Source organism: Perissodus microlepis, chromosome 16 (genome assembly GCF_051167445.1).
Source record: "Perissodus microlepis isolate ML-2025 ecotype Zambia chromosome 16, ASM5116744v1, whole genome shotgun sequence".
NCBI classification, from domain to species: Eukaryota; Metazoa; Chordata; class Actinopteri; order Cichliformes; family Cichlidae; genus Perissodus; species Perissodus microlepis.
Window position 1 is genome coordinate 12,319,469 of NC_140476.1, and position 23,897 is coordinate 12,343,365.

Consider the following 23,897-nt stretch of genomic DNA (forward strand, 5'->3'; position numbering starts at 1 on the left):
CCAGGCTCCATCATATCTTAATGACCTCATAGTGCAACACCCAAAAAGAGCACTTCACTCACCGAATGAAGGCTTAGTTGTAGTTCCAAGAGTTACCAAAAAGTACATCTAGAGGCAGAACATTCAGCTACAGCGTGCATGAAGGCAGACTCTCGCCATTTTTTGGATTAAGCTTGAAACTTTCCTTATTGAGGAAGTTTTAAGTTAGGGTTCTTGCCTTTGAACCATCCTTTAGTTATGCTGCTGTAAGCTACAGGCTGCTAGACCTTCAATGATTAACTGAGCACCTGCCATCTACTCTTGTCTCTATAACTGCCCATGCATTTGTACGCTACTATTGCATGTCATTAACTTGGTGACTTTTCCCTTGTGTAGTTTGTGTTCTTTTTTCCCTTCGTCTTCATTTTCTTCCAAAGTTAATTTCCTGAGCTTCATATTCCTGACCTGTTGTTTCAGGCCCCACTAATCCGCCAAATGTTTATTATTATATTGTTTGTTCTTAATTGTTTCTCTATGCTCTTCTTTTCTCTATTGCTTTTCCCTCAACCTAGCAGTTAGAGGCAGATGGCTACCCTTCTTCAGTCTGAATGTGTTAGAGGTTTCCTCTTCTTAAAAGTTTTTTTTTCTTTTTTGCTCCCACTGTCACAAAAAAGAAATCGTTGGCTTTCACAGTATAATACTGTGAGATGTTTATCTTACAATGTCTGGCATAAAACTACACTAAACTGAATATTGTGCACGACAAATGCAGCTGAGAAAGAAAGACACATAAAAATCAATTTTCTTAGGAAAAGCCATATCTTTCCTTCTGTCTCTATGTGTATTATTGCTTTGTCAGTCAAATCAAAACAAGAAGTAGTGTTTTGCATAGACTTTATATGGATGCCTATGTACTAATGCCTCTGCATGTGCTCTTTATAGCTTCTGTGTGTGCGAAAATGTTCTCACCGTGAGTATAATTATGCAAAGTGAAAGTCTTGCTGCTCTCGCTGGCTTTAGCGTTGAGCTTGGCACTTTGATTTTCTGAGTGTCTTCCCACCCGTGGATATTTGTATGTATGTGTGTATGCACTTGTGGCATCACATCAACAAGCTAAATTATGTGACAGAGCAAGCAAATGGTGTTTGGTCCAACGGGGTATTGGGGCAACTAAAGCTCCAACCTAAGCATCCTGCTGTAAATATAAATTAGTCTGCCAGCACAAAAGAACGTGTGTAATACTCCTACAGTATAAGTGTATGCCTATTTTTTCCATCACTAGACACATGAACTTCAGGAGACACTTAAAAAAAAAATCGATATTATGTACTATAACTATGCACATGTATATTTACTTGCTGTATGCTCAACCATTCAGGTAAGTAAATGCCAGAAAGTTGATTCTGTTCATCTTGACATAGTTTTCAGTGGGAGAAACGCTTCATCACTCATCCAAATGTCATGACCACTGATCAATGGCCATGAGCACTATTCACACAGAGTTGAGAAATGACAGCAACCAAAGCACCATGAGATGGTGAAAGAATCCCCTTTGACAATTTATATATTAATAATCATGAAACTGACCTCACGGCCCATTTTTAGTCAGTGGTGCTAGTTTTAGTCATCATGCAAATGTACTGTTTATAAGACTGAGGAAACTTGCAGTCAGTTGACAGTAAGGAAGTCACTTGAATGAGTGGCGTAACACTCCTTCCGCTGACACTATTGTGTGTTAAGTTTATACTATGGTCATAGATGGCTACTGCATAGTGTCAGAGAGAGGATGGGTATGTCAGACATTCAAGATTAAGAGTTAAGTTCAAAGTGCTGCAGAGAGTCATTTATAAGTTGATAATAGGATAATAAGTCCATCCATCCTTTTAACCACTTATCCAATTTAGGGTCATGGGGCGCTGTAGCCTAAACCAGCTTTCACAGGGACTCCATCACTCTTCTCAGCGTATGACAAAGCTTTCCTAAGCTAGCTGGGAGACATAATGTCTCCAGTGTGTCCTGGGTCTGCCTGAAATCTCCTTACAGTTGTATCTGATGTAAATACCTGGTATAGGAAGTATTCAGAAGGTGCCCTAGTCAAATGGGCAACACCTCAGCTTGCTTCTTTAGATGTTGAAGAGTAGCCACTACACTTTCAGCTCCCCTCAAATGGTTGAGCTCTGTGTTTTGTATCTAACGTTGAACCCAGATACCGTTTGGAAGTTCATATCTGCTGCTTGTTTCTGTAATTTTTGCTAACCAGCATCTGTTGCTAAAGTTGTGTACTGTATAGAAATGCAGAGTACATCAACAGTCCACATCACTGCAGATGCTGCACCAATCCATCAGTAACATGGCCCTGAAAAACGTAAACTCCTCCATCTGAGGCAGCAAATAATTCCTAACCTGGAGTGGGAAGACCAGCGTTTTCCATCTTTATAATATATACAGTGAAGTTTGTATGCTGCTCACAGTTTATAATGTGTGCTTCTTCATCTGTTTGGCAGATTTGGAATTTACAAACACTAAACTTGTCCTCCTTTTTAAACTTACACAAGAAATATGATGGGCTGTATTGGGCTTAAAAAGATCAGTTATGTCAGGAAAAAAAACACTCTTGGATTTCAGGTTATAAAATTCTATTATTGGTTTATTTTCGAATGTGTATTTTAATTTTGTGAGATTTTCAGTCTGACATCAACATGACTTTGGCTTAACTGCCTGTTGTAAAAACGAATGAATGTTCCACTCTGTGAATGATTTGAGCGTGTTTGTATATCTAATAAAAATCGTAAACACACTAGATCTACCATCAGCTCTTATTTGGTCCACAGAATAGCCTATAATTATGAATATTATGAGAAATTCAGTCTTTATACTTTAGACTGCATTAACTCCATTAGATCACTCTCTGTAAGCTGTAAGCAATTACTCTCTGTAGTTATAACATGATTGCTGTAATCCATTTGGATTCCCGTGCTGCACATATGAGATCGACACACGCTCCAACAGGTTGAAGGATTATTCCAATCTTAGATCATTTCAGACGACCTTTATTTCGGACAATAAGAATGTGGCTCCTGCAGCTACTCATTTCACATCTGCTCTATTCAAGGAGTTCATGCATAATTGTTTTGAATGCAATATTTGTTCTCAAAAGTTGGACTGGAAAGGTCTTTGGGTGATTTTATTGTACTGAAACTGGGCTGGGGACTTTTGAGGCATTAAGTGGACAACCAAGACAATGGAAACAACAAATCTACTTTAGCAACAGCATTTGAGCCAACAATAATTTATGTGTTCCTCTTTTTCCCCTTCCGAACTATGTGAACTGGCTGGCTATCATCTAATGATTAAGGGCCAAATTTACTAAGTGGGGCAAATTAGTTTGAGGCCACAACTGCAAAAAAATATGTGGATAGTAGCAGAAAGTTACTAACAATGCCCTAATTTATAAACACAGACACATCCAATTAATTTCAATAGTGACCCGCATTCTACAGAGAGCAGCGCAAATTAGCGAGTCAACAACAAGCAGACCTGATGAGGGAAAGACTAATATACTAATCAAAATGATACACTGTAAGAGGGGCTGACAGGACAACACACAACATCCTGATTCGTCTCCAGGTTAATGAAGTTACTGTAACTATGCAACGCATGTAAATGTGTGCATTGCCAATAATTTTCTATGTTCCATGTGAAGCTAATAATCTATATCACACTTAAAATATATTGTAAAGAAATAAACCAAAACTCTGAACATCACCTGCTCTTAACCAGGTTATGTGTTCAGCATAAGTTACCGTAGCGATTTAGTCAAGTTTAGATTTCATACATGATCGGTCAATACTACGCTGGCTTCCAGTGCCAAAAACGTTTTCAAAGGATTCAGCAAACAAATCTGTTTATAGAGATTATTTCTGTTGTGTCTTATACACTTAATCACAAACAATATTGTTGTTTTTGTTGTGCGTGTCTGAGTTGGGATGGCAAGACGGGGGGTTGGAGGGGTTCCACACTTCTAAACTATAGTGATCAAGACTGTCAGACAGGGTGTGATGGGATACAAAAGACAGCACAAGGACCCGTTGGCTTACATCTGTCCCGAATCATCCATTTCTCTGAAACAGCAAGATAAGATTTTAAGAGAAAGAGCAGGGTCAGTGGACTGATGTGGCTGTGGGTGTTGTATTCGCAAGAGACAGAGAAATGAAGGTCAGGAATTTCACTCTCCCTTTTTTTTTATATTTTATTTGCAGCTGCTACCAAAAGAATCTTCCAATAATTTGATGTTTTGTTTTTTTTAAATAGTGCACAGTTAAAGCTTGTTGGGAATACAAATACACTTCCTTATTCTGACCTTTTTATTTATTTGTTTAGTTATTATTTTATTACAACAACTACAACCTCCAATGTTTTTTTTATGTTATCATGGTATCTGTCATGTTTTGGTTTGATTATACATCGTAGTAAAGTTCATTTTTCAGAAATACAGTATTGTTACTGTCTTACTACTTATGATGCACGATATTTTCGTGCTCCTCAGAAGCATATTTGAATTGTTTAAACAGCCCCGTTCACTTTCTATATTAAAAATACATGTATGAACATAATGCTTTGATCTGCCTTAAAATTGTTGTGTGTAATAGAAAACTTACCGGCCCAAGACAGGTCAAAGAGTCACCGTCAGCTCTTTCACACTGGGCATCACACTCTACGCACACTGACCCATTGGCATATTCTCGAATATCCCTGACAGAAATGGAGAAAAGTGAGAGAAAGAGTCAGTCTGATGGATGACAAGAGAAAGACAAACATTAATTTGAAACAAGTTGGGGCCCAAAACATATTTTTTGGATAGCAGAAGCAACCACTTTAGTTAAATGTGTCTCTTTGCTGGGGTAGTTGGCGTAAAGAAAACAGCACTAATATTTATTTTTTAACCGAACTGATATGTCCTTATAAAATCAAAGTATGTCAACTCAGCTCTTTATTTGTAGGGACAGCATGTGTATATACACATATACAAACAAAACAATGCAATGACCTTTTCTTTATGTAAAGCACATTTGTGAATTAGTGTTATTGCTTTTAATGACTGATCAATCAATTCAGAGTAGAGGGAACCCTGCCAAGAGCAATAATATACTATAATATACGATATTATAGTATGTAATATACACACACACACACACACACATAAACATACATACAACTGTGATACCCACAAGCATTATTACCTGTTAGCTATCCTTAATAGTGAAACCAGCACTCAGGGGGTCAGTGCTGTTAAAAGGTTCAGGACCTGGGAGGGGTGCAGCATTTTCAAAAATCAATCAAATAAAGTGTCTTGTTGTTCACTATCTCCAATCCCTTTATAATTGCGCAACACCAGAGTGGCCTAGAAAAAGGCATTAAATTTGACCAAACTGCTACTAAGTTGGCACTTTGCCTTCATCACTACAGGAGAAGAAAATTAAATTGGGGTACTTTTTTTGGCCAGTGAGGAAACACAGAATGTTCTTGGCTATAGAAAAACATTTTGCTAACCCAGTGGGAACGAAATCATATTACTATTAATTATGCTTCATCGGCCTTCATAAAACCTTCCAAGAGGCAAGGAAGGTAAGCTTTTGTCTGAGCGCATGCTGTTTGGGATAATAAAGGCTGAAATGTAGCTGGAAGATATCATGGATACTTACGGTTTATAGGGCATTGCATAATGTTCTGGTATGATATGTTTTCCTGTATTTGCTGTATTCCTTTTATTTTCTGTTTGTTATAGGGAAAGAAAAAGCAATACACTTCAAGTGAATGAAAATAAATAGTGTTCTTGTTTAAATTGATTTTAGTTTATTTACATTTTGTAGAAACTCTAAGAAATCGCTTGAACCTCACAATGATCATATCTGGTAAATGGTAAATTGACTGATTCTTATATATCGTTTTTCTACTCTTCTTCAGCACTCATAGTGTTTATTTAACACATCTCATTCACCCGTTCACACACAAATTCATACAAGCACTTTTTTCTATGTATAAGTGATTGCTATCTAACAACTCCGATGAATGCATCAGGAGCAAAACAGTATCTGGCCCAAGGATGCTGTAGCTGGAGCGGTGATTGAACCGATCGGTAGATGACCCGCTCTGTCTCCTGAGCCACAACAACCCAAGAAAATTGCTACAACATGCACTTAAACCACAAAAGGCCATTTGATTGGACTGATACATGCTGTTCAGATAAAAATAAAAGGGCATCCAGTGTTAACATAAAATACTGGAACTATGGAAAGCGCTGTGCTTGTGCGGATATGGCAAAGGGTTTGGACTGCATTCACAGAATTATTGGGTTTGGTGAATGTGCCGGTGTGGGTGACGCTGATGGTGTAGCTGACGTGCAGGTGGACAGGTAGGCAGGGCGTGGCCCCGTGCGCAAGCAGTGACTGTGACACGCAGTGACACGCCTAGCCCCCCTGCCCGAGCAACACCTCCTCGTCCTCCTCTGTCCTCTCCAATGTGGCCACCAAACTTTTCTGATCAAGTTGGGACAGAACTTAAAAGCATCATCCCAGCTGTTCTGCAGGGTAAAAACATCTAAAATTTCATTAATAAAACTCCCTGGGGGAGCAGATCTTTCATTAGGAGGTAGATAGCATCAAGATATATTCTTTTAAAGTCAGGGGACCTCTATTGTTATGACACTCTGCAGGGGTGCCTTTTAAACTAAAAATTAGCACCACATTTTAAATTGTTCTTTTCACCCCCTGGCTCTTAATATCATCCCCAGTAAACAGAACAGTACTGCTTAACTCGAAAATGAAAGCGCCACGGGCTGTTCAGGTGAAGTTTTGATGAGCAGATGGTGTAGCAGGTCTTAAAAATAGAGGACTGTTTTAATGTCACAAAATGTTTTATATGTCACAATGTATTTCATTAAATAAGACTAATGAAAAAAAGCATAAAAAATCAATAAGTCAAATTAAAACTGCATTTATTCATAGTACTTATAAGATCCTTCGGTAGTTGCTGATGCATTTGATTAATCGTATATTTAGAGGCATGCAGCATGCTCCTGCCATTGCTGACTTCAGTACCATTATAGCCGAGCTATATTCTCAGATGATTTTGCCACCAGATGTCACGTGTGCCTACTGACTGGCCTCCTGTTGAATAAGGTAATAAACTATCCCTGGAACATGCAATTATATTCTCTTGCTCAGAAATATAATCTGGACAAAAATCTATTGAAAAAAAACTTTGTTTTTCTTTAAGAACTGATAAAATACAAAATAAACTGCTTGTCATGCTTTTTAATCTGCGAGTTTGGAGCCATCTTTAAAAGCTTTTCTTGGAAGATAATGAACCAAGAAAATAAAAGACACCTCAGAGGGCAGTGAACAAAACGAAACAAATTTTTCTCACCTAGTTGTTGTGAGCATGTTTTATTTTGTTCATAAATATGTTCAAGTTAAATAAATTCCCTCTTGGCAGTAACAGGGTAATATATTTCCTTTACTTTTTTAAGTAGCTACATTTTGCCACACAGATGCCCGTCACGTCAAAAGCCTCAAGTTGGTGACATGACAATCATTATCTGTTGCTACAACTGTATGAGTAAAGGACCGTACATGACACTCATGAGAGCATTCTGATGTTAGATCAACATTTTGATGTGGCACTTATATGACCCATTTACCATACAGCGTGGCTGTTTTGGCACAATCTAAGAGAGTTATGGCTCTTAGGGGCGCGAACACACTTAAGAATAAAAAGGGCTATTGCTGCTGTTCTTTTTGCCTAACTTATGAAAATTCCCAGAGAGTGACTGTGTTTCTGTGGTGTTCTAGCCCATTTTACTGTCAAGAAGCTGAAGAGTAATCATTAACTAAGCATTTGTGGGGACTTTTATAGACTACAACAGCAGAAAGATGTGTTTGGCACCTTAACAAAATTAAGTAAACTTTGGTGGTAAACACATCCTGATCAAGCAAAGTCTAAGGGTGAAGCATACAAACCGTGTTTTGTCACAAGTGTCACTGATTATAAAAGACTTTTTTATCAGTGTTGTCATGCCGATGCTGGCTTAGCTGTAACAATGTAACTTGTTTGTTCTGATTTTGTCCGCTTTACTGTTATTTGTTATAATAAAAAAGCGGAATATTTATTTTATCTACATGAGCTGTTTGTTTGTTTTTCTGTTTAGTGTTGTTGTTGTTGTTGTTGTTTTTAATCAGACTCTCAAGCAGGTATTCGAGGACAACATATATACTTCTATATATACGAACAATGCCACATCTGCTTTCTCTGAGTCAGTCCAGTAGCAACAATTAAACTCAGCCACAAACCATCCATCCACCTCCATCTTCTTATCAGCACTATATCTGAATATATATGTGCATGCATATTCAGGACTCACCCCTCATAGAGATTGCAGGATTCTACACACGTTCGTCCACGACTGAAATATCGGCAGGACAGGCATTGGTCTGGGCCGGGACCCCAACATCCAGCATCTGAACACAGTGGGTCACACACCATGTGCTCCTTGGCTGCTTAATACACATATAAACAAAGAAGGCAAAGGATTATACTCATGTAGCATGCAGCTGAGCTTTGATGACTCAGTGTCAGACGCAATGAATAAACCCTAAATTCCCCCAAATTAGCTGGGTATAAAATTAGCCAAATAATCCTATTATTTATGAAAAGACACAGAACTAGATTTACTAAGGCGCTTGCAATTTGCGAAGGCTTATTTTTGCATTAAATTTCTCCGCCTCCACAGAGCAGATGTTCATTTTCTTGGCCTATAAAAGCTAGCTTTTTTTCCTTCTTCTTCTTCTGGGGACTTCTTTCCTAAACAATGGCAAGAGTAATTGCAGCAAGACACAGGAAAAAGGTGTGCGTTTGAAACACGTGCTCTGGGATAAAGCGGTAAACAAGAAAATGTCAAACAATACGCTGTACACTACAGAGTGACAGAATAATTATCCTCCTGGATGAACTAAAAGACGACCTAGTTCCTCCCACAAAAACGCTCTCATGTATCCCAGAAACTTTTTAAAAACATCACATTAATTAACTCAATTCATCAGAGGACTTTGTTGGCACTTCGTTTTTAGTGTATACTATATGTTCTCTATTAATATAAATGGCCTGCATGCTCAGTGTGTCTACAGTACTGACTGATATGGTGCAATTAGAAAAGTAGAAGGCTGGGTTGCTTCATTGTAAAATTGCTGTGCAAACAATGAAGAGTGAGATACAGGAAGCACATGCAGATGCCAGACTAGTCGAGTTAACAAAACCTTACAAATAATTAAAGAAAAAGTCATTTTAAGGATTTAAGCCTTTCAATTTGAAAAGGCAATCAAATATACAGCTCCTGAATACTATGACTGCATATTATGAAGTTGTTTTTCTTAGCAACAGTATCTGGTTTCAGTCCACAAGTGCTTAGCGTGACATTTACAGCACAAACAAGTGTTGTTTGGATAGCCATGTAAAGCAATACTAAAAGCCACCTGTGATACAAAGATATAAATGTTAAACTTGTAAGTCTGATATACTTTGCTGCACTCAGAAAATGCCCCTTTCTCTCATTTTATTCGTAGCGAACAATCTGTTCTGTGTTTCTGCCTCAATGTTTTTCATATAGCACCGACTGACTCAGGCCATTACATCTGCTCTATAATGGCCTGGATCTCTTATCTCTTTCTGTCTCTCTCTTGTCCCCCTCTAGCACTCAGCTGTACAGAGGTTGCTACATTTCAGAACATTACAGTGACAAAATGAGTGTTGAAGTAACGCGGTGACGGCGCTACAGATACACTGTGAACTTTTATCATCCCGCCTGCATCTGACGTGATTTCCCCCCTTGTAGGTTTTCTCTTTCTCTTCTCTTCTTTTCTCGATAGCCAGTGGTTACAGAACATGGTTATAAAATGGTCCCCTGCTGTTTTTGGGAACCTGGCTACATGCAAGCCAGTGACTATGCCCCAGTGTCATAGCCACAGCTTTATTCCAAATGCTTAAAAATTCAGACAAAAAGATGCAGATACATAAAGAAAAGCGGATGAAAGTCTTTCGCAAGAGACAAAACCCCTTCTTTCATGCTTCTAGCCTCATAGGTATACTGACCAGGCAGAAATAAATGAGGAAAAGGAAGAATGATTGTTGCAAGATATAAACAAGGGGAAGTGGTGGTTGCATGGCTTTTTAACTATACAACAAGATCAAAAGCATATCTTAACTTCAGATGTTTCTGACATGGCTGACTAACAAAAGCCCTGGAAGGAGCGTTTTTGAGACTGAAGGAAGACAAAAGTTCAGGCTATGATTACAATTATTATAAGGGCAGAGAAAAGAAAGAAAGAAAAAGAAAGAAAACATCAGAAGAAATAAATAAAGATTAAAAAACCTGTCCCTGAACAGTGCTGATTAGCACGACTGAGGGGAGAGATTTAGCTGGAACTAGACTGGAATTAGTGCCTCCAGTTTTGGGGACCTCTCTTTTCTGTATTAACATTTCAGGGGCAGTCTGTGAAAAGGCTAAAGAGAGTAGAGGGGGAGCCGGAGAAGGGATCCTTTTCACATGCGACATAGGTGAAAAAAATAGTTCTGTATTTTAAAAAATGCACCTTGTTTAAAGGCCATTTACTGTTTAGTTAATAGTGTAATTAAATAATGAGCCAATATGAGAGACTCTGTGTTGACTATTTTCTCAAACAACATGTATGTGTTCCACTGAGGAAACCAAACGGATCTGTAATTGTACTATTTTACATTTTGTTAACAGAGCATTATTACAATGGCAACCAGTGACTTCTCTCAGTGAAGTAACTACATTTCTAACATCATCAGAGTACATTTGTTTCCATCAGTGGGAGTATTTCTTGCAGCTTTTTATCCAAATTTTGCTGTGAGAAAATCAGAGCTGTAGGGAAAATTACACTGATTCATATGTGTGCCCCTTTCACAGTATTTTGACTTGCATAAAAAGCGCTGGTGCTACTGACAGTCTCTTAAAGTATTATAAAATATGCAAATTCAGTGAGCACAATGAAAATCATATTTACACAAGAACCACAACATTTCTGCTTTGCTGTTTTCTTTCTTTACTGTACGCGAATGTAAAATAGTGCAGAAACAAACCAGGGATATTTCATTTAACTGTGTCACAATGAGGTGAGATAAACTTTTGATGCTAAATATGTATAAAATAATTAATACAGTCTGAAAAATATTAACTGAAAACTGTCCCATTTGCTTCTATATAAATATATATATATATTACATTTCCATACAATCCTGGGTTATTATTGATATCTGTTTAGGCTATGCCAAAATGTAATATGTAAAAAGTAAACAAATTCAAAGAAAAATGATGTTTAAAAAGCCATCATAACTGTTTTAATACCATATAACATGAATGTATTACTTGTTTTACATGCTAGTACACTTTATAACACTAAATCTCTATTCCAACTACTATTAAAACTAGATGTCTTAGTTTCAGGTTTCAGCAACTACTTAAATCGCTACAACCGCATGCATATTCACAAGAATACTCTTTGCTGCACTGTAACAGTGTGATAGCTGCCCTTTTCTAGCCCCATGAGGCTCAGTCAACTTTAGACACACAAACACGCGCACTCTGATGCACACATGCAGAACCATGTCAAGTATGTGACTCTTGAAACTAACCCAAAGTCTTCAAAGACTCTAAAGTGTGTGTGTGCGTGTGTGTGTGTGTGTGTGTGTGTGTGTGTGTGTGTGTGTATCTGTGTGTGTGTGTGTGTGTGTGTTCAACAGTAAGGAAGTGCCAAGGGGAAAGGAGCACATGAACAGTGAAAAGGGGCCAACTCAATAATGCAAATACTGGCTCATTAATGAACATTATACATAAATGAATAATGTCTTAACACTTGTGGCAGTGATATAATAAAGCTCTTCCATTTTTAGAAATGCAATCTTTATCTCACCACATCAGTTATTTGCCTAATTTCATTTTTCTAAACCTTGCACTCTCGGAATGACCCTGATGTTAATTCGTTTAATTATTGAATTGTTGTTTTTAGTGTCCTTCAGAAGCTAGTGAGATAATGGGTACCATTCATAAGACAGACAAGCCTCAAAACCTTACTATGAATGGCCACTACAATAGCTCCTTTAAAACAAATGCCTTTGTTATGAAGGCTGGGTGATAACTTAGAAAGCAGAATTTTGTCTGTTGGTTTCTTGTTAGTTCGACAATTCAAACTTCTTTTAAATCTATACTACAAGAAATGTTGAGTAGATTCGTTCCTTTCTTTAGTGTACAACCTGTTTTAAATATGAACATGTTTGAGGAAAAAAAAAAAGCGTACTCTTGATGGTGCCTGAGGCTAGACAGTGAGTGTTAAATTAACAGCTAAAATATGCAAATGTATCACGGTTGTACAACACAGAGGTCATTTAGCACATTATAATGACTCAAATATGTCCTGCTACCAGAGGATATCCAGAATCAGAGGTTAAAACATAATTTTCATACAATGTCTTTGTTTTCATAGCTGTTCAAAAGCTGCAGCACAAAGATCTGCTCTTGTGGTAGATTTCACTAACTCTTCAATATACAAATGCATACATATATAATGTTTTAACATAAGTCATTAAACTATGACTGGACAGGTTTGCTACTTATTTTTTGTGGACATACAAACATAATTTACCTTTTTTAGTTTTTTAAAAGGATATTTAGCAAATTTGCAACTAAATAATTGTATCATACAGTGCAATACAATATAGCAACTGGTATATTTTCTGTAGCTTTTTTTTCCACAAATACTATGAGGTGACAAAAAGAGCAAACCAACTACCATGAAACTTGGTAGAAAGGTGTTGATGTGGGCAAAGAACTAAAAACTTAAACTTAAAGTTTTCTTTAAAAGCGTCAATGCGCTTTGAGTTGTGTTGTAAGTGGAAGAGGGACCTATAGAACAGTGGTAAAATATATTGCAGTACATCAAATTCATTAGATTGGTAAAAAAAGAAAAAGTAAATAGGGTTCAAGGTTCTTTATTTGTCACATGCACAGTTATACAAGTATAACACACAGTGAAATGTGGCCTAAACCAGAGCAAAAAATAAGTAAAAAACAAGAAAAGTGGATAGTCGGAGCGGAGCGGTCAGGAAGGCGTCTGGACGTGGCCGCGCCATCTTTCGAGTATATGCCAAGAATGGCATTGTTGAAAATCTGCAGAAGTTTTATTTCTGTTTTATTTCTGTTCAGATGACTATTTTCTTCTTTTGCTGTTATAGCTCTTTAGAAGTACATATACAATCTAAATAGCCTCTGATAACATGCAAAGCAAGGTGAAGGTTTTTGATCATTTTTGATCATTTATTTTTGTTTTGGTAGAGCAACTCATGAGATATGGTCATTTTTTTAGTGCAAAGTTGACCAAATATTTAATATTTAGATGTTTAGAATGATTGTGGCATCAACTTACAGCATTCCTGTGGACTTCGGTTGTTGCGAATAAGAACCTTTTGGTTTGTAGTACGGAACAGTCGTGTCCAATTGACGGTGTTATAGTAGCAAAGCTGGCTGTTCTCTGCAATGTGGACATTCCCAGCACTGATCTCTCTCAGAGACTGAAGCTGAAGTGATGTGATCCCCGGCTGCTTCAACACCAGCAGAGAGATCCCACTGAGAGGTAAGAATAGGTGGAGGTGAGAGGAAGACGGAGCCGACAGCAAAGGAAAGAAGGTCAGAGGAGCAGGAGGAGAAGAAATGATGTGGCGCAGGGACAAAAGAGGAAAAGAAAGGGAAGAGAGAAGATGGAATCATTTCACAGGCTTGGTAGAAATGCTGTTTAAACATCATAGCGGTCTACCAGTCATCTCAACTGTGATCTCATTAGTCAACATTAATTCTATCACTGAATCATAATTTCAAGAAGAATACACTGTGTTTTTATGAGATCACATTGTCCTATGTTGCAACAATGCAATTTAGAACATGTGTTTTAATCATTCTGTTTGCTAGGCTCTCTCTCTTTTTTCTTCCTACCCCCAGCTATCCTGATATGTCCCACTTGCATGGTTTAAAAATGACAGGATGCCAGTGGGTGTCAGAACCATCAGATAGACAGAGAGTATGCAGGATCAAGCACGGGGCAGGGGTGGGTGGCAGGCTATAATTTGTACTGCAGCCTGCTGTTTCCATCTGCAGGCAGGTGCAGTGCACATGCACACACTCTCACACGCACGCCTAGGGACACACACACACAAAAACACACTGAATCTCACAGTCTACACTTTATCAGCAGACACTCGCTTTGATTACATCCAAATCCCGCTACATTTTTACTGCATGTTTTCCAAATTAAGAAAAAAAAAATCTAAATGATGAATAATTAAGTGCTATAATTTAGGTTAAATAATTAAGCTGTCTTTAGAAAGTCATGTTTTAAGTACAGCATTCTTCAGCAGTAACAAAAAAAATTACACTTCACACATTAACATGCATAGCACTTATCCAGATAAGGCTATCCAACAAAACCGGATCCACTTTCAGTTTGCATTAAAATGGTTTAAATATATAACCAGAGGTAGAGACGTTTGATTGTGACTGTAACCTCGTCTTTCCCATCTTCTTTAAACCACAGCAGTTTGCAACAATGCATGCGAATTTACATCTGTGAGATAAGCTGTGTAGTGTAAATATTATCTATGTGTTCATATACATACAATATGTGTACAGCCCCTCCATACCAATAGCAAAAAGGAATAGAAATGAGTCTACTGATAATAATAAACTTTATTTGTATAGAACAGGAAATAATCAAACTTAACTCAAAGTGCATAAAAAAGAGAATAGAAATAAATTATAAGAAGTAATGATAATAAAAACACAGCACATGAAATACTCTGAAATTACTGTTATCGGCTCCTTTCATTCCTTCATTTCAGTTTTCCAGTGAGCTGTGGCTTCAGAGATTGTTCGCTACAATTAGCTAAAAATAAATCTAAAACCACTAATTTTCCTGCTTGCCATTGATTTAGAAGTACTGAGCTCTTGAGACATTTGTGAAACAACTTGGTATAAACTATTCCCAACAATCAAAAAACAAAATACAAAAGAAAGAAAGAAAAAGAAAAATCATTTGTGAAGCTATTATGCACTCAGGTACCTGTACAATGCTCTTCCCCCAATGGTAGCCAGGTTGGAGAAAACACCCAAGTCTGTCATGTTGTCAGGCCATGACTGAATGTTTAGAAAACCTAAATGAAGACACGGATGAACATAGGTTATAAATCCACATGAGTACTGACAGACCAGAATCACCTGTCTATCATACTGTCCATTTCCACAGTGACAAGAAGAAAATGAGCAGAGAGAACCGGCCTCTCTCTAGAATTAGCAACATTCCAGAAACACAACAATGCAACTGCACCACCTGAGTCTCATCTGAAATCAGCCAAGCACTTCTAAGCCAGATAAATGTCTGGCACAGCAATGCCACAGAGGAGTTTGGTGCCAGCTATAACAAGTCTGACTTATCAATATTTTTGCATTTCCTTTATTTCCCTGTCTGCTGTTAAATAATTTAGGAGATAAAATCAAAAGCTGAGAAAATGGCCATGGCTCATTTAGGATTTTTAATAATAGATTCAGAAATATGAAATATTTATTAGAAAAAACAGTAGGGGACTACAATCCCCAAGCCAACACCAGAGGACAAACAACAGAGGCTACGAGACCAAAGAAAAATCCACAGTGGGTAGAAGAGCAGAGGTAAGAGGGGAGGAGAAGGAGGTGGAAGGAAAGTCTAGACAAATATAATGGCATGTTTTAAAAGCTAAACATGCAATACTCCAGTCAATAAACAGTATCAGACTCTATTATGCTAGACAGTGTGAGTTCTTCCCACAGGATGCATAATTTTGTTGGTCCGGGAAGGGAGGAATGGCAGAGAAAGGTAAGTAGAGCTTGTGGCAACACAATGCCACGCTTGGCTTGATGACAAAAGACAAAGTGCATCCAGTCTGAGTAATGACAGGGTCTCAATACATGCTTATTACAAATGCTTGGTTGGGAAATGTCCAAAACAGGTGAGGAATCATGCATGATTTTTTATTGCAGTTGCATCCAAAAAGATGCAACTTCCCAAAATGGAAAAACATTTTAACATTTTATGTCATTTACACATATAGCCCTTTTCTTTTTTTAAAAGTGAATCTTTAATGAGAGCATCTTAATGGCAGTCATTAGGATAAAAGAGGAATTTATTCCATTATATAAACCATTATGAGGTATTCGTACAGAATGTCAAATATATTGCTGGGGAATGGCGGTTTGTAAAAGGTAATTGCACTTTTGATATTTGTCCATCTTGATTCTCATGATGTGCAGTTTATGATGCTGTGAGTGCCTCTTAGCCCAGAGGCAGCAGTTCTATAGAATCGTTAGCGCTGTACTTGTCAACACTAATTGTCTTAATGACAAAACCTGCAGTGCTGAGGCACCTCACTGTTCTGGCACGGTGCTATTTCAGAGGGCTTTGGGTGTTCTCTACTCACAATAGCAGTCTACTGCCTGTTGAAATCTTTCCTGTCTGTTCCAATGTAGGGATGTGATAGCAGCGAACGTTTGCTATCTGTATTTGCTATCATCAGAAAGTGGGTGAAGATTGTTGATAAGAAAGGTTAAAATAAATAAATAAACAGTCTTTGTCCAAGCAGAGAGACACTCTAGAAAGAGTAGGTTACCGCAATTGTGTTATTGTACTGTCAAGTAATAGTAACTTTCACGGTGTAGTAAAAGAGACAATAATGCTAATAAACATGGTGAGCACTGAGCTGCTAAGCTACAAAAAAATAGTACAATTCTAAAGGTGACTGGAAAGGTAGCTAGAATGACTGTTCAGTGCCCTGCTACATACGAATACAGCAACAAAGACATGTGATGCAGTCTGTATATGTATATAAATTGTTACATAGAAATTGTTACATAATTTCATTGTGCAAGCAACTGTACAATGACAATAAAAGGTCTAAGTCTATATAGTTTGTGTATCATATGTAAAAATACACCAGTATTGTATTGTACATGCTTCCTAAAGTCTGTGCAGAGTAAATGGTCACAATGCATTTTTGGAACAATCTAACTATATACACATTAAATATCCTGCAGGTCTCTACACACTTCACATTTACACTTCAGGCAAACTTCATAATAGGTCTTCCAGTGAAGAGCGATGAGAATAGATTACAGCAAGTTATCAATTCAGAGGTTCAACTTCCTTGAGGTAACTGTTGTTGCTGATTGGCATTAATAATAACTGAAATACCTATAACTGAACCAATTTAAGTCTTTGTAGCTAATTTGTTTCTAAGTTGTGCTAGATGCCTTAATGTGCATTTGCATCACTATCAACAATCACATAGGGGCTGTCCATGAGGCCCTTCATAGGGGAAAAGTGTAGGCCTGATCCTTTCAGACAGATTGTGGAACCTCACTAGCCAAAAAGCGAGTCAACAAAAATTTTGTGTGCAACATTATGCTAGCGCTTGTATTTTTTTGTGTTTTCATGTGAATTTTCATGCACATGGAAAGATCACTTATCAGGAGTGTATGCTCTGCTGGGAGCCACATCAGCAGCACACCAATGTGCATAGTGAATTAAAATGTGGAACCACTTGGACAAGAAGGCCATGAGCTCATAAGCAAAGGTTAAGAGCGCTTAAGTTGTAGTGATTACATTCTGAGTCACAACACCGAGAAACCCACTTATGCTGAATCGTGCTAGCTACACCCACACCTTGGGTAAATCCTGACCTGGTAAGAAGCCACCGAAAGGACAAAAAAACAATGGATCAGAATTTGATTTGAGACAGAAAGATGCGTGTGCTGGTGTGGATGATGAAAGCTGTCCTCCTACAGAGCTCATTTGAAAGCCAGAGCAACGCTAGCTATGACCTTGGGGTCATGGATGCAGGTTGCCTGCTTTTGTAAAAAGTCACGTTCTTCTGCCGGCTCAGAGAAATGACAAGCTGAGATGACACACGTGTCTGACCACATGGCCGCTGGTTTATGCTCCATCACCTGCTTTCAAACTGTCATCACTAACCATCAGAGAGGAAAAGCAAGAAAACAAAATGACTTCGAAGTCAAGTTTCGGAATATATCTAAGTCAGTTTAACGAGTAAACAACTGGACTTATACAGAGATTTATATACCTTAGCAGATACAAAGAGTTCAGATGCAAAGGTTTCAATCAACTGGGTTCAGCGTCTTGCCTGAAGACACTTCAGCATGTCGAGGAGCGGGTATCAAAATGGCCCCAATGGTGTTAATGGACAATTCACTCTATCAAATGAAAAACAGCTGCGCTAGTTTAACTTGCTTTCCTAACTCACTATAATCCTTCCCTTTTCCCCTTTGAGCAGGCTTAAATATTAGTTGTAACTGACATCAGTTGTCAGTTTCCATTAAGGAAAGCGCAATAATAAAAATGCTATTTTGTCTGCAGCAGTTATTAGTCATTTCATTTCTAAATCTTTCCTTTTAAGTTTGCTTTTGAACTGCAACAATACAACTCTTTTTCTATCAGAGTGGTTTATCACATTTAGATTATATAGACAGATGGTGGTCACAGCTCAAAAACATGATTTGGATTGTGAACAAGTAGGAAAACTGCTATTACTACTACATGTATGTTGGCACTTGATTGTGTATATTTATTACCCCCCATATTAGCTTTTAAGAGTAACTGCCATTAGGTATAACAATATTTATTATTATAACTGCTACAGGTTATGTAGAAAGTAAAGTATCCAAGATACATTTTAGATACTTCACAATTTTTTTTCTTTTAAAATAATATAACTGATGTAATCCTAAATAAATAAGTGGTGTTCAGATGAAATGGATGCACTGTTTAATAAGACATCTGCTTTTGTCATTCATGGCTAAATAGCAGCACTGATATTTTACGAGAATATTTTTCTATTGCTTTTGAAAATATGACATCAGAGATATGATGTGTTCTTCTGATGGCATTGTCAAATGTTGGGGCTGGAAGGATGACAGTGTACACACAGCTAAAAAGTGGAGGTGGCATGGAGAGCTGGGGGATTAACGATGTGCACCGCATGTTCTGGCTCTTTTCTTCATGGTGTGTGAAGGGAGAGCTGGGGCTGTGGGACTCAAGGCTAGGGACTCCCTGAGGGAGAAGCAGTAGAGAGAAAGAGGAGACTGAAAGACTCATATGATATTCATCTTATTCTGCAAGGCCTGTCCTTGGTTTGGACATTCTCAAGAGGAGGGGAGGACTTGAAGAAATACACATATGCTGATACATGCAAGTATTTATAAGCATTGATGTGGAACTTTCCTGTTCAAGAAAAGAGATGACAGTAAGAGTAAACGTGTTCTTTCTTTAAATACATATGCGTATAAGACCAATGCAGTGCAACTTATACACTTACCTGTAATTTCCCGAACGGTGCGGAACACGTTGAGTTTTTCCGGGTCCAATGCTTCAATTTTATGATAGACATCCCTGTGAATAAAAAGAGAGATCAGAATGACAAAAACAAATCAAGTAAAAGAAAAAAAGAATGTGTTTTAGTATTTCCATCTGTATGGGTAAAGGATATTCCTACTTAGAATAGAATAAAATAGTCCTTTATTGTCATTGTACATGTACAACAAAAATGCGATACTTACAGGAAATTTTCTTACTTACAGGTAAGAAAAGTTTGCTACATTTACCAGCTGAAGAGGTAAATCATGTATGTGTACTGAGAATACCTGATTGGGATATTTTAAGTGAACTATATTAAATACATATGAATGAATGCAAACAAATAGTACTGTATATCCATGCAGACATAACTAACCACTAACATTATTCAGATTAATCCATCCAATTAACAGTTTGATTCAATCTGTATCACACTGTTAATAGCTCGATGGTATTTAAAATACCATATTTTCACAAGTATTATAATCAGTTTTATTTCAAATTGCAATTTTGAGTCAAAAACAAAGTTTCTGATTATTGAGAGAACAACTCAATAAAGGAGACTGAGAATGGAGAATAAAAGGAAGGAAGCAGTCAGCAGGTACAGCGGTGGAGAAGCTGCCACAGCCCCGGAGAGATCTTTGCACAGAGGTCACACTTAGCCACTCTAAACTAACATCTGTTAAGCACACATGCTCTAAATGTGTCCATCATGGATGTTCACTTGTGTGTTAGCTGAAGAGTATCATCTATCTTAATTAATAATTGAATCAATCCCCCAATCTGTATGCCAGGTGACCCAAATTAAACACACCATCTATGCTATGAGACCAACAGGTGCACACTTAGTCTAGTTGAAGGCTAAAATGGTCACGGTGGATTTGCAGCTGCGATTTTTACTTTTAGTTACTTCCAACTTCAGTGAGGTGTGCACTACCTGTGGGCTCTTTTTCAACAATCCACTGTGAATGCTCAGTGCTCGCTCAGCTGAATACAGAAAGGCTGAATGGAATGGGAAAAGCCATTTTATATTTAGGCAGATTTTTTTTCTCCCACACTGTCTTCAGTCATTCTGATAAGCTGAATCTTCTCAGCTCTCACCCTTTGATTCCAGTAATGAGGAACACCAGGTTGCCATTGATTTTGGTGCAGTTGACAAACTTGTCAATGTTGTTGGAGTCCACTGTCTGAGCAGTCTGTAGGCTTGCTGTGCCTATTCCATCACATGCTGAAAGAAACACAGTGAAACCATGAAGACAAAAAATTGCATCAATTAATTCAATGGTGCAAACATGCAAAATACGAGGTAGATTAAGGGTTTGATGCAATCAGGACAACATGTACTTATCCTGCATTTGCCAAAATAAACCGACAACAGTGCATACATACAACTATATAGTGTTAATAATAAAATAGCTAAATCGATGGAGAAAAACATTCAGTAACTATCTGCTGCAACTATATGTTTGAATTTTACCTTTTGGGCAGATGTCAGTACAAGGGATGCACATCTTAATGCGATTCTCCTCCACCTCCATCTTGTTACTGGGGCATGCTCTCACACAGGAGCTGTGGTCTACCACAAAGTTATCTGGAAAACAATTCATTGTAAATGTCAAATACAGATGGCTGCTGTTTGTCACACTGGAACATACAGAACAATAAGTGGCAGTGGAGTGTAGGCAATCACATAAAAAAGTGCTGAAAGTGACTTTGAAAGTGACTTTGCCTCACCATTATTTTTATTTATTTATTTGGTTATTTATTTACTTATTTTGCATAGGATTTATGTGAAAAACTACCAAAAGAAAAAAAAAAGCAACATACTTTCATAACAGTAAACAGTTAAATGTTTATATTATTCTCTATCCTGTGTCTGTTTAAAAGTAACAATGCCTCATAGTCACGCTCACACACACATATTTTATATGTGTCTCTTTCCTAAAATAGGAAAGAGACAAGCTATATTTATGTTGCTAGTATTTGCCCTAAAAATGATCTACCAGCAGTAATGAGAAAGTTATGAGAAACCTAAGGAGTAAATGCAATTCAAGAAGCAGCTGCATTTATCTTCCAGTCCAATGCAAATGAGGGTTATAAAGAACATAACAGGCATTGCTACTGTCCATTCCTTCTGCTTGTGGGTCTCGAAGACCAAGGAAATCACCTGATGGATTGCACATGGATGCAGGTGTAATTATCCACAGTAAACTGAAACTGTCCCATTAAATTAGTACTTAAAGTGTAGCTATGTAGAGGTTATGACTTAAGATTAATGTTTAAAGCAGTATGCATGTATGTGGAGTATCCATGTTTGTGTGTGGGGGTGTGTTTGTCTGTGTGTGGATGTATGTTTGTTCGTGTTCGTCCAGGTGGTCAGACTTACGTGGACACTTCTTGACGCAGAAAGCTCCATAGGTGTACTTTGCCCTAGGGTTATGCTCCAGCTGGAAGGTGGTAGGGTTGTAGACAAATGGCTGAGGGCACTGGGTCACACATGCCCCACTGTCATTAAAGTTGGTGCAGGCCTGCAAACATCCACATAAGTATTATTAGCAGTAGTAGTTGTAGTAATAGTACTAGTACTTGTAGTGGTAGTAGTATATTTACATGATCCGTACACAGTCACAGATTAGGTTACTTTTGATTGTGTGGCCAAAATTTGGTTTCACGTTTATTCATAACTGCTGCCAGCCTGACCCCAGGTTTGTATTGCAATTTCCTTTCAGTGTCCAGTAGTGATATTACTGAAAGGTGGAGATGGAGACTATCAGCATGCACCCAATGATATTACAATCAGTTTAATTTTACTAAGAAAAATCAAGCTGGAGTGGAAAAAAGTAGATACAGAAATCGTATTTTGCTTGATTCTTTTTTAATATAAAAAAGTTAAACTACAGAATTTTAGTCTGGTTGAGCTCTGGACTTTGACTGGGCCATTGGAATACCTTGATCGTTTTCTTTTCCAACTATTAATTTTTAGATTTGCTGTACTTCCCATCACAGTCTTGTTGTACGACCCAATTTGGACTAAGCTGTAGCCACGACGCAGACAACTTGACATATGACTTAACAATACAGAAGAGTTCAGGTTAACCTAATAACTCCAAAGTGGCCAGATTCTATGGCTACAAAACAAACCTGAATCCTCACCGTCTACCAACGTGTTTAATAGTTGGTATGGGGTGTTTACAACATCCTGTGTTTTGTATTTGGCAATAATAATAATAATGGATTGGATTTATATAGCGCTTTTCAAGGCACCCAAAGCGCTTTACAATGCCACTATTCATTCACTCTCGCATTCACACACTGGTGGAGGTTGTAGCCACAGCTGCCCTGGGGCAGACTGACAGAAGCGAGGCTGCCATATCGCGCCATCGGCCCCTCTGGCCATCACCAGTAGGCGGTAGGGTAAAGTGTCTTGCCCAAGGACACAACGACCAGGACAGAGAGCCCGGGGATTGAACCGGCGACCTTCCGGTTACAGATGCGCTTCCCAACCCCCTGAGCCACGGTCGCAAATGTGTCACTATTGCAACTTTAATCTTGTGTGTCCCGAAATGACCAAAAGTCTTGTGGTTTGTTAAGATACAAATTTGCCCGCCCAAGCTATACGCATTGTTCTTTTTAAAGAGAAAAGGCTTTCTCCTGGCATCTTTCCAAACAACCTATACTTGTTTAGTCATTTTTAGTTATGTAATTGTACTGTCATGAACTTTAACATCCATCCATTTTCTTCCGCTTAGCAGAGAAAGGGCCGGGTCACGGGGGCAGCAGCCCAAGCAGAGAAGCCCAGTCCTCCGTCTCCCCAGCCACCTCCTCCAGCTTATCCGGGGGAACGCCAAGGTGTTCCCAGGCCAGCCGAGAGATATAATCTCTCCAGCGTGTCCTGGGTCTGCCCCGGGGCCTCCACCCGGTGGGAAATGCCCGGAAAACCTCACCCAGGAGGCGCCCAGGGGGGCATCCTTGTCAGATGCCTGAACCACCTCAGCTGGCTCATTTCGATGTGGAGGAGCAACGGCTCTACTCTGAGCCCCTCCCGAATGGCCGAACTTCTCACCCTATGTCTAAGGGAGAGGCCAGCCACCCTTCGGAGGAAACCCATTTCCGCCGCTTGTATTCGCGATCTCGTTTTTTTCGGTCACTACCCACAGCTCGTGACCATAGGTGAGGGTAGGGGCGTAGATCAACCGGTAAATTGAGAGCTTCACTTGTACACTCAGCTCTCTCTTCACAACAACAGACCGGTACAGTGTCCGCATCACTGCAGTCGCTGCACCAATCTGTCTGTCTCCCAATCCCTTCTCCCATCACTCGTGAACAAGACCCTGAGATACTTAAACTCCTCCACTTGGGGCAGGAACTCATCCCTGACCCGAAGTGGGCACTCCACCC

At 38.5% G+C, this 23,897-nt stretch overlaps 1 protein-coding gene across 3 annotated transcripts in view; it reads right to left on the bottom strand.

Moving 5' to 3' along the window:
• The window catches only part of erbb4b (erb-b2 receptor tyrosine kinase 4b), a 305,024-nt gene that overhangs the window by 76,282 nt on the left and 204,845 nt on the right, over window positions 1-23,897 (bottom strand). For 2 of the 3 annotated variants that reach the window (XM_084907997.1, XM_084907993.1), the window contains exons 7-14: window positions 21,886-22,027; window positions 20,977-21,090; window positions 20,601-20,727; window positions 19,462-19,535; window positions 15,162-15,252; window positions 13,476-13,675; window positions 8,399-8,534; window positions 4,638-4,731 (exon numbers count right to left, since the gene is read on the bottom strand). In XM_084907997.1, coding sequence (XP_084764123.1) covers window positions 4,638-4,731; window positions 8,399-8,534; window positions 13,476-13,675; window positions 15,162-15,252; window positions 19,462-19,535; window positions 20,601-20,727; window positions 20,977-21,090; window positions 21,886-22,027 — 978 coding nt within the window. The remainder of the gene's footprint in view (window positions 1-4,637; window positions 4,732-8,398; window positions 8,535-13,475; window positions 13,676-15,161; window positions 15,253-19,461; window positions 19,536-20,600; window positions 20,728-20,976; window positions 21,091-21,885; window positions 22,028-23,897) is intronic. The other variant, XM_084907994.1, reaches the window with a different exon arrangement.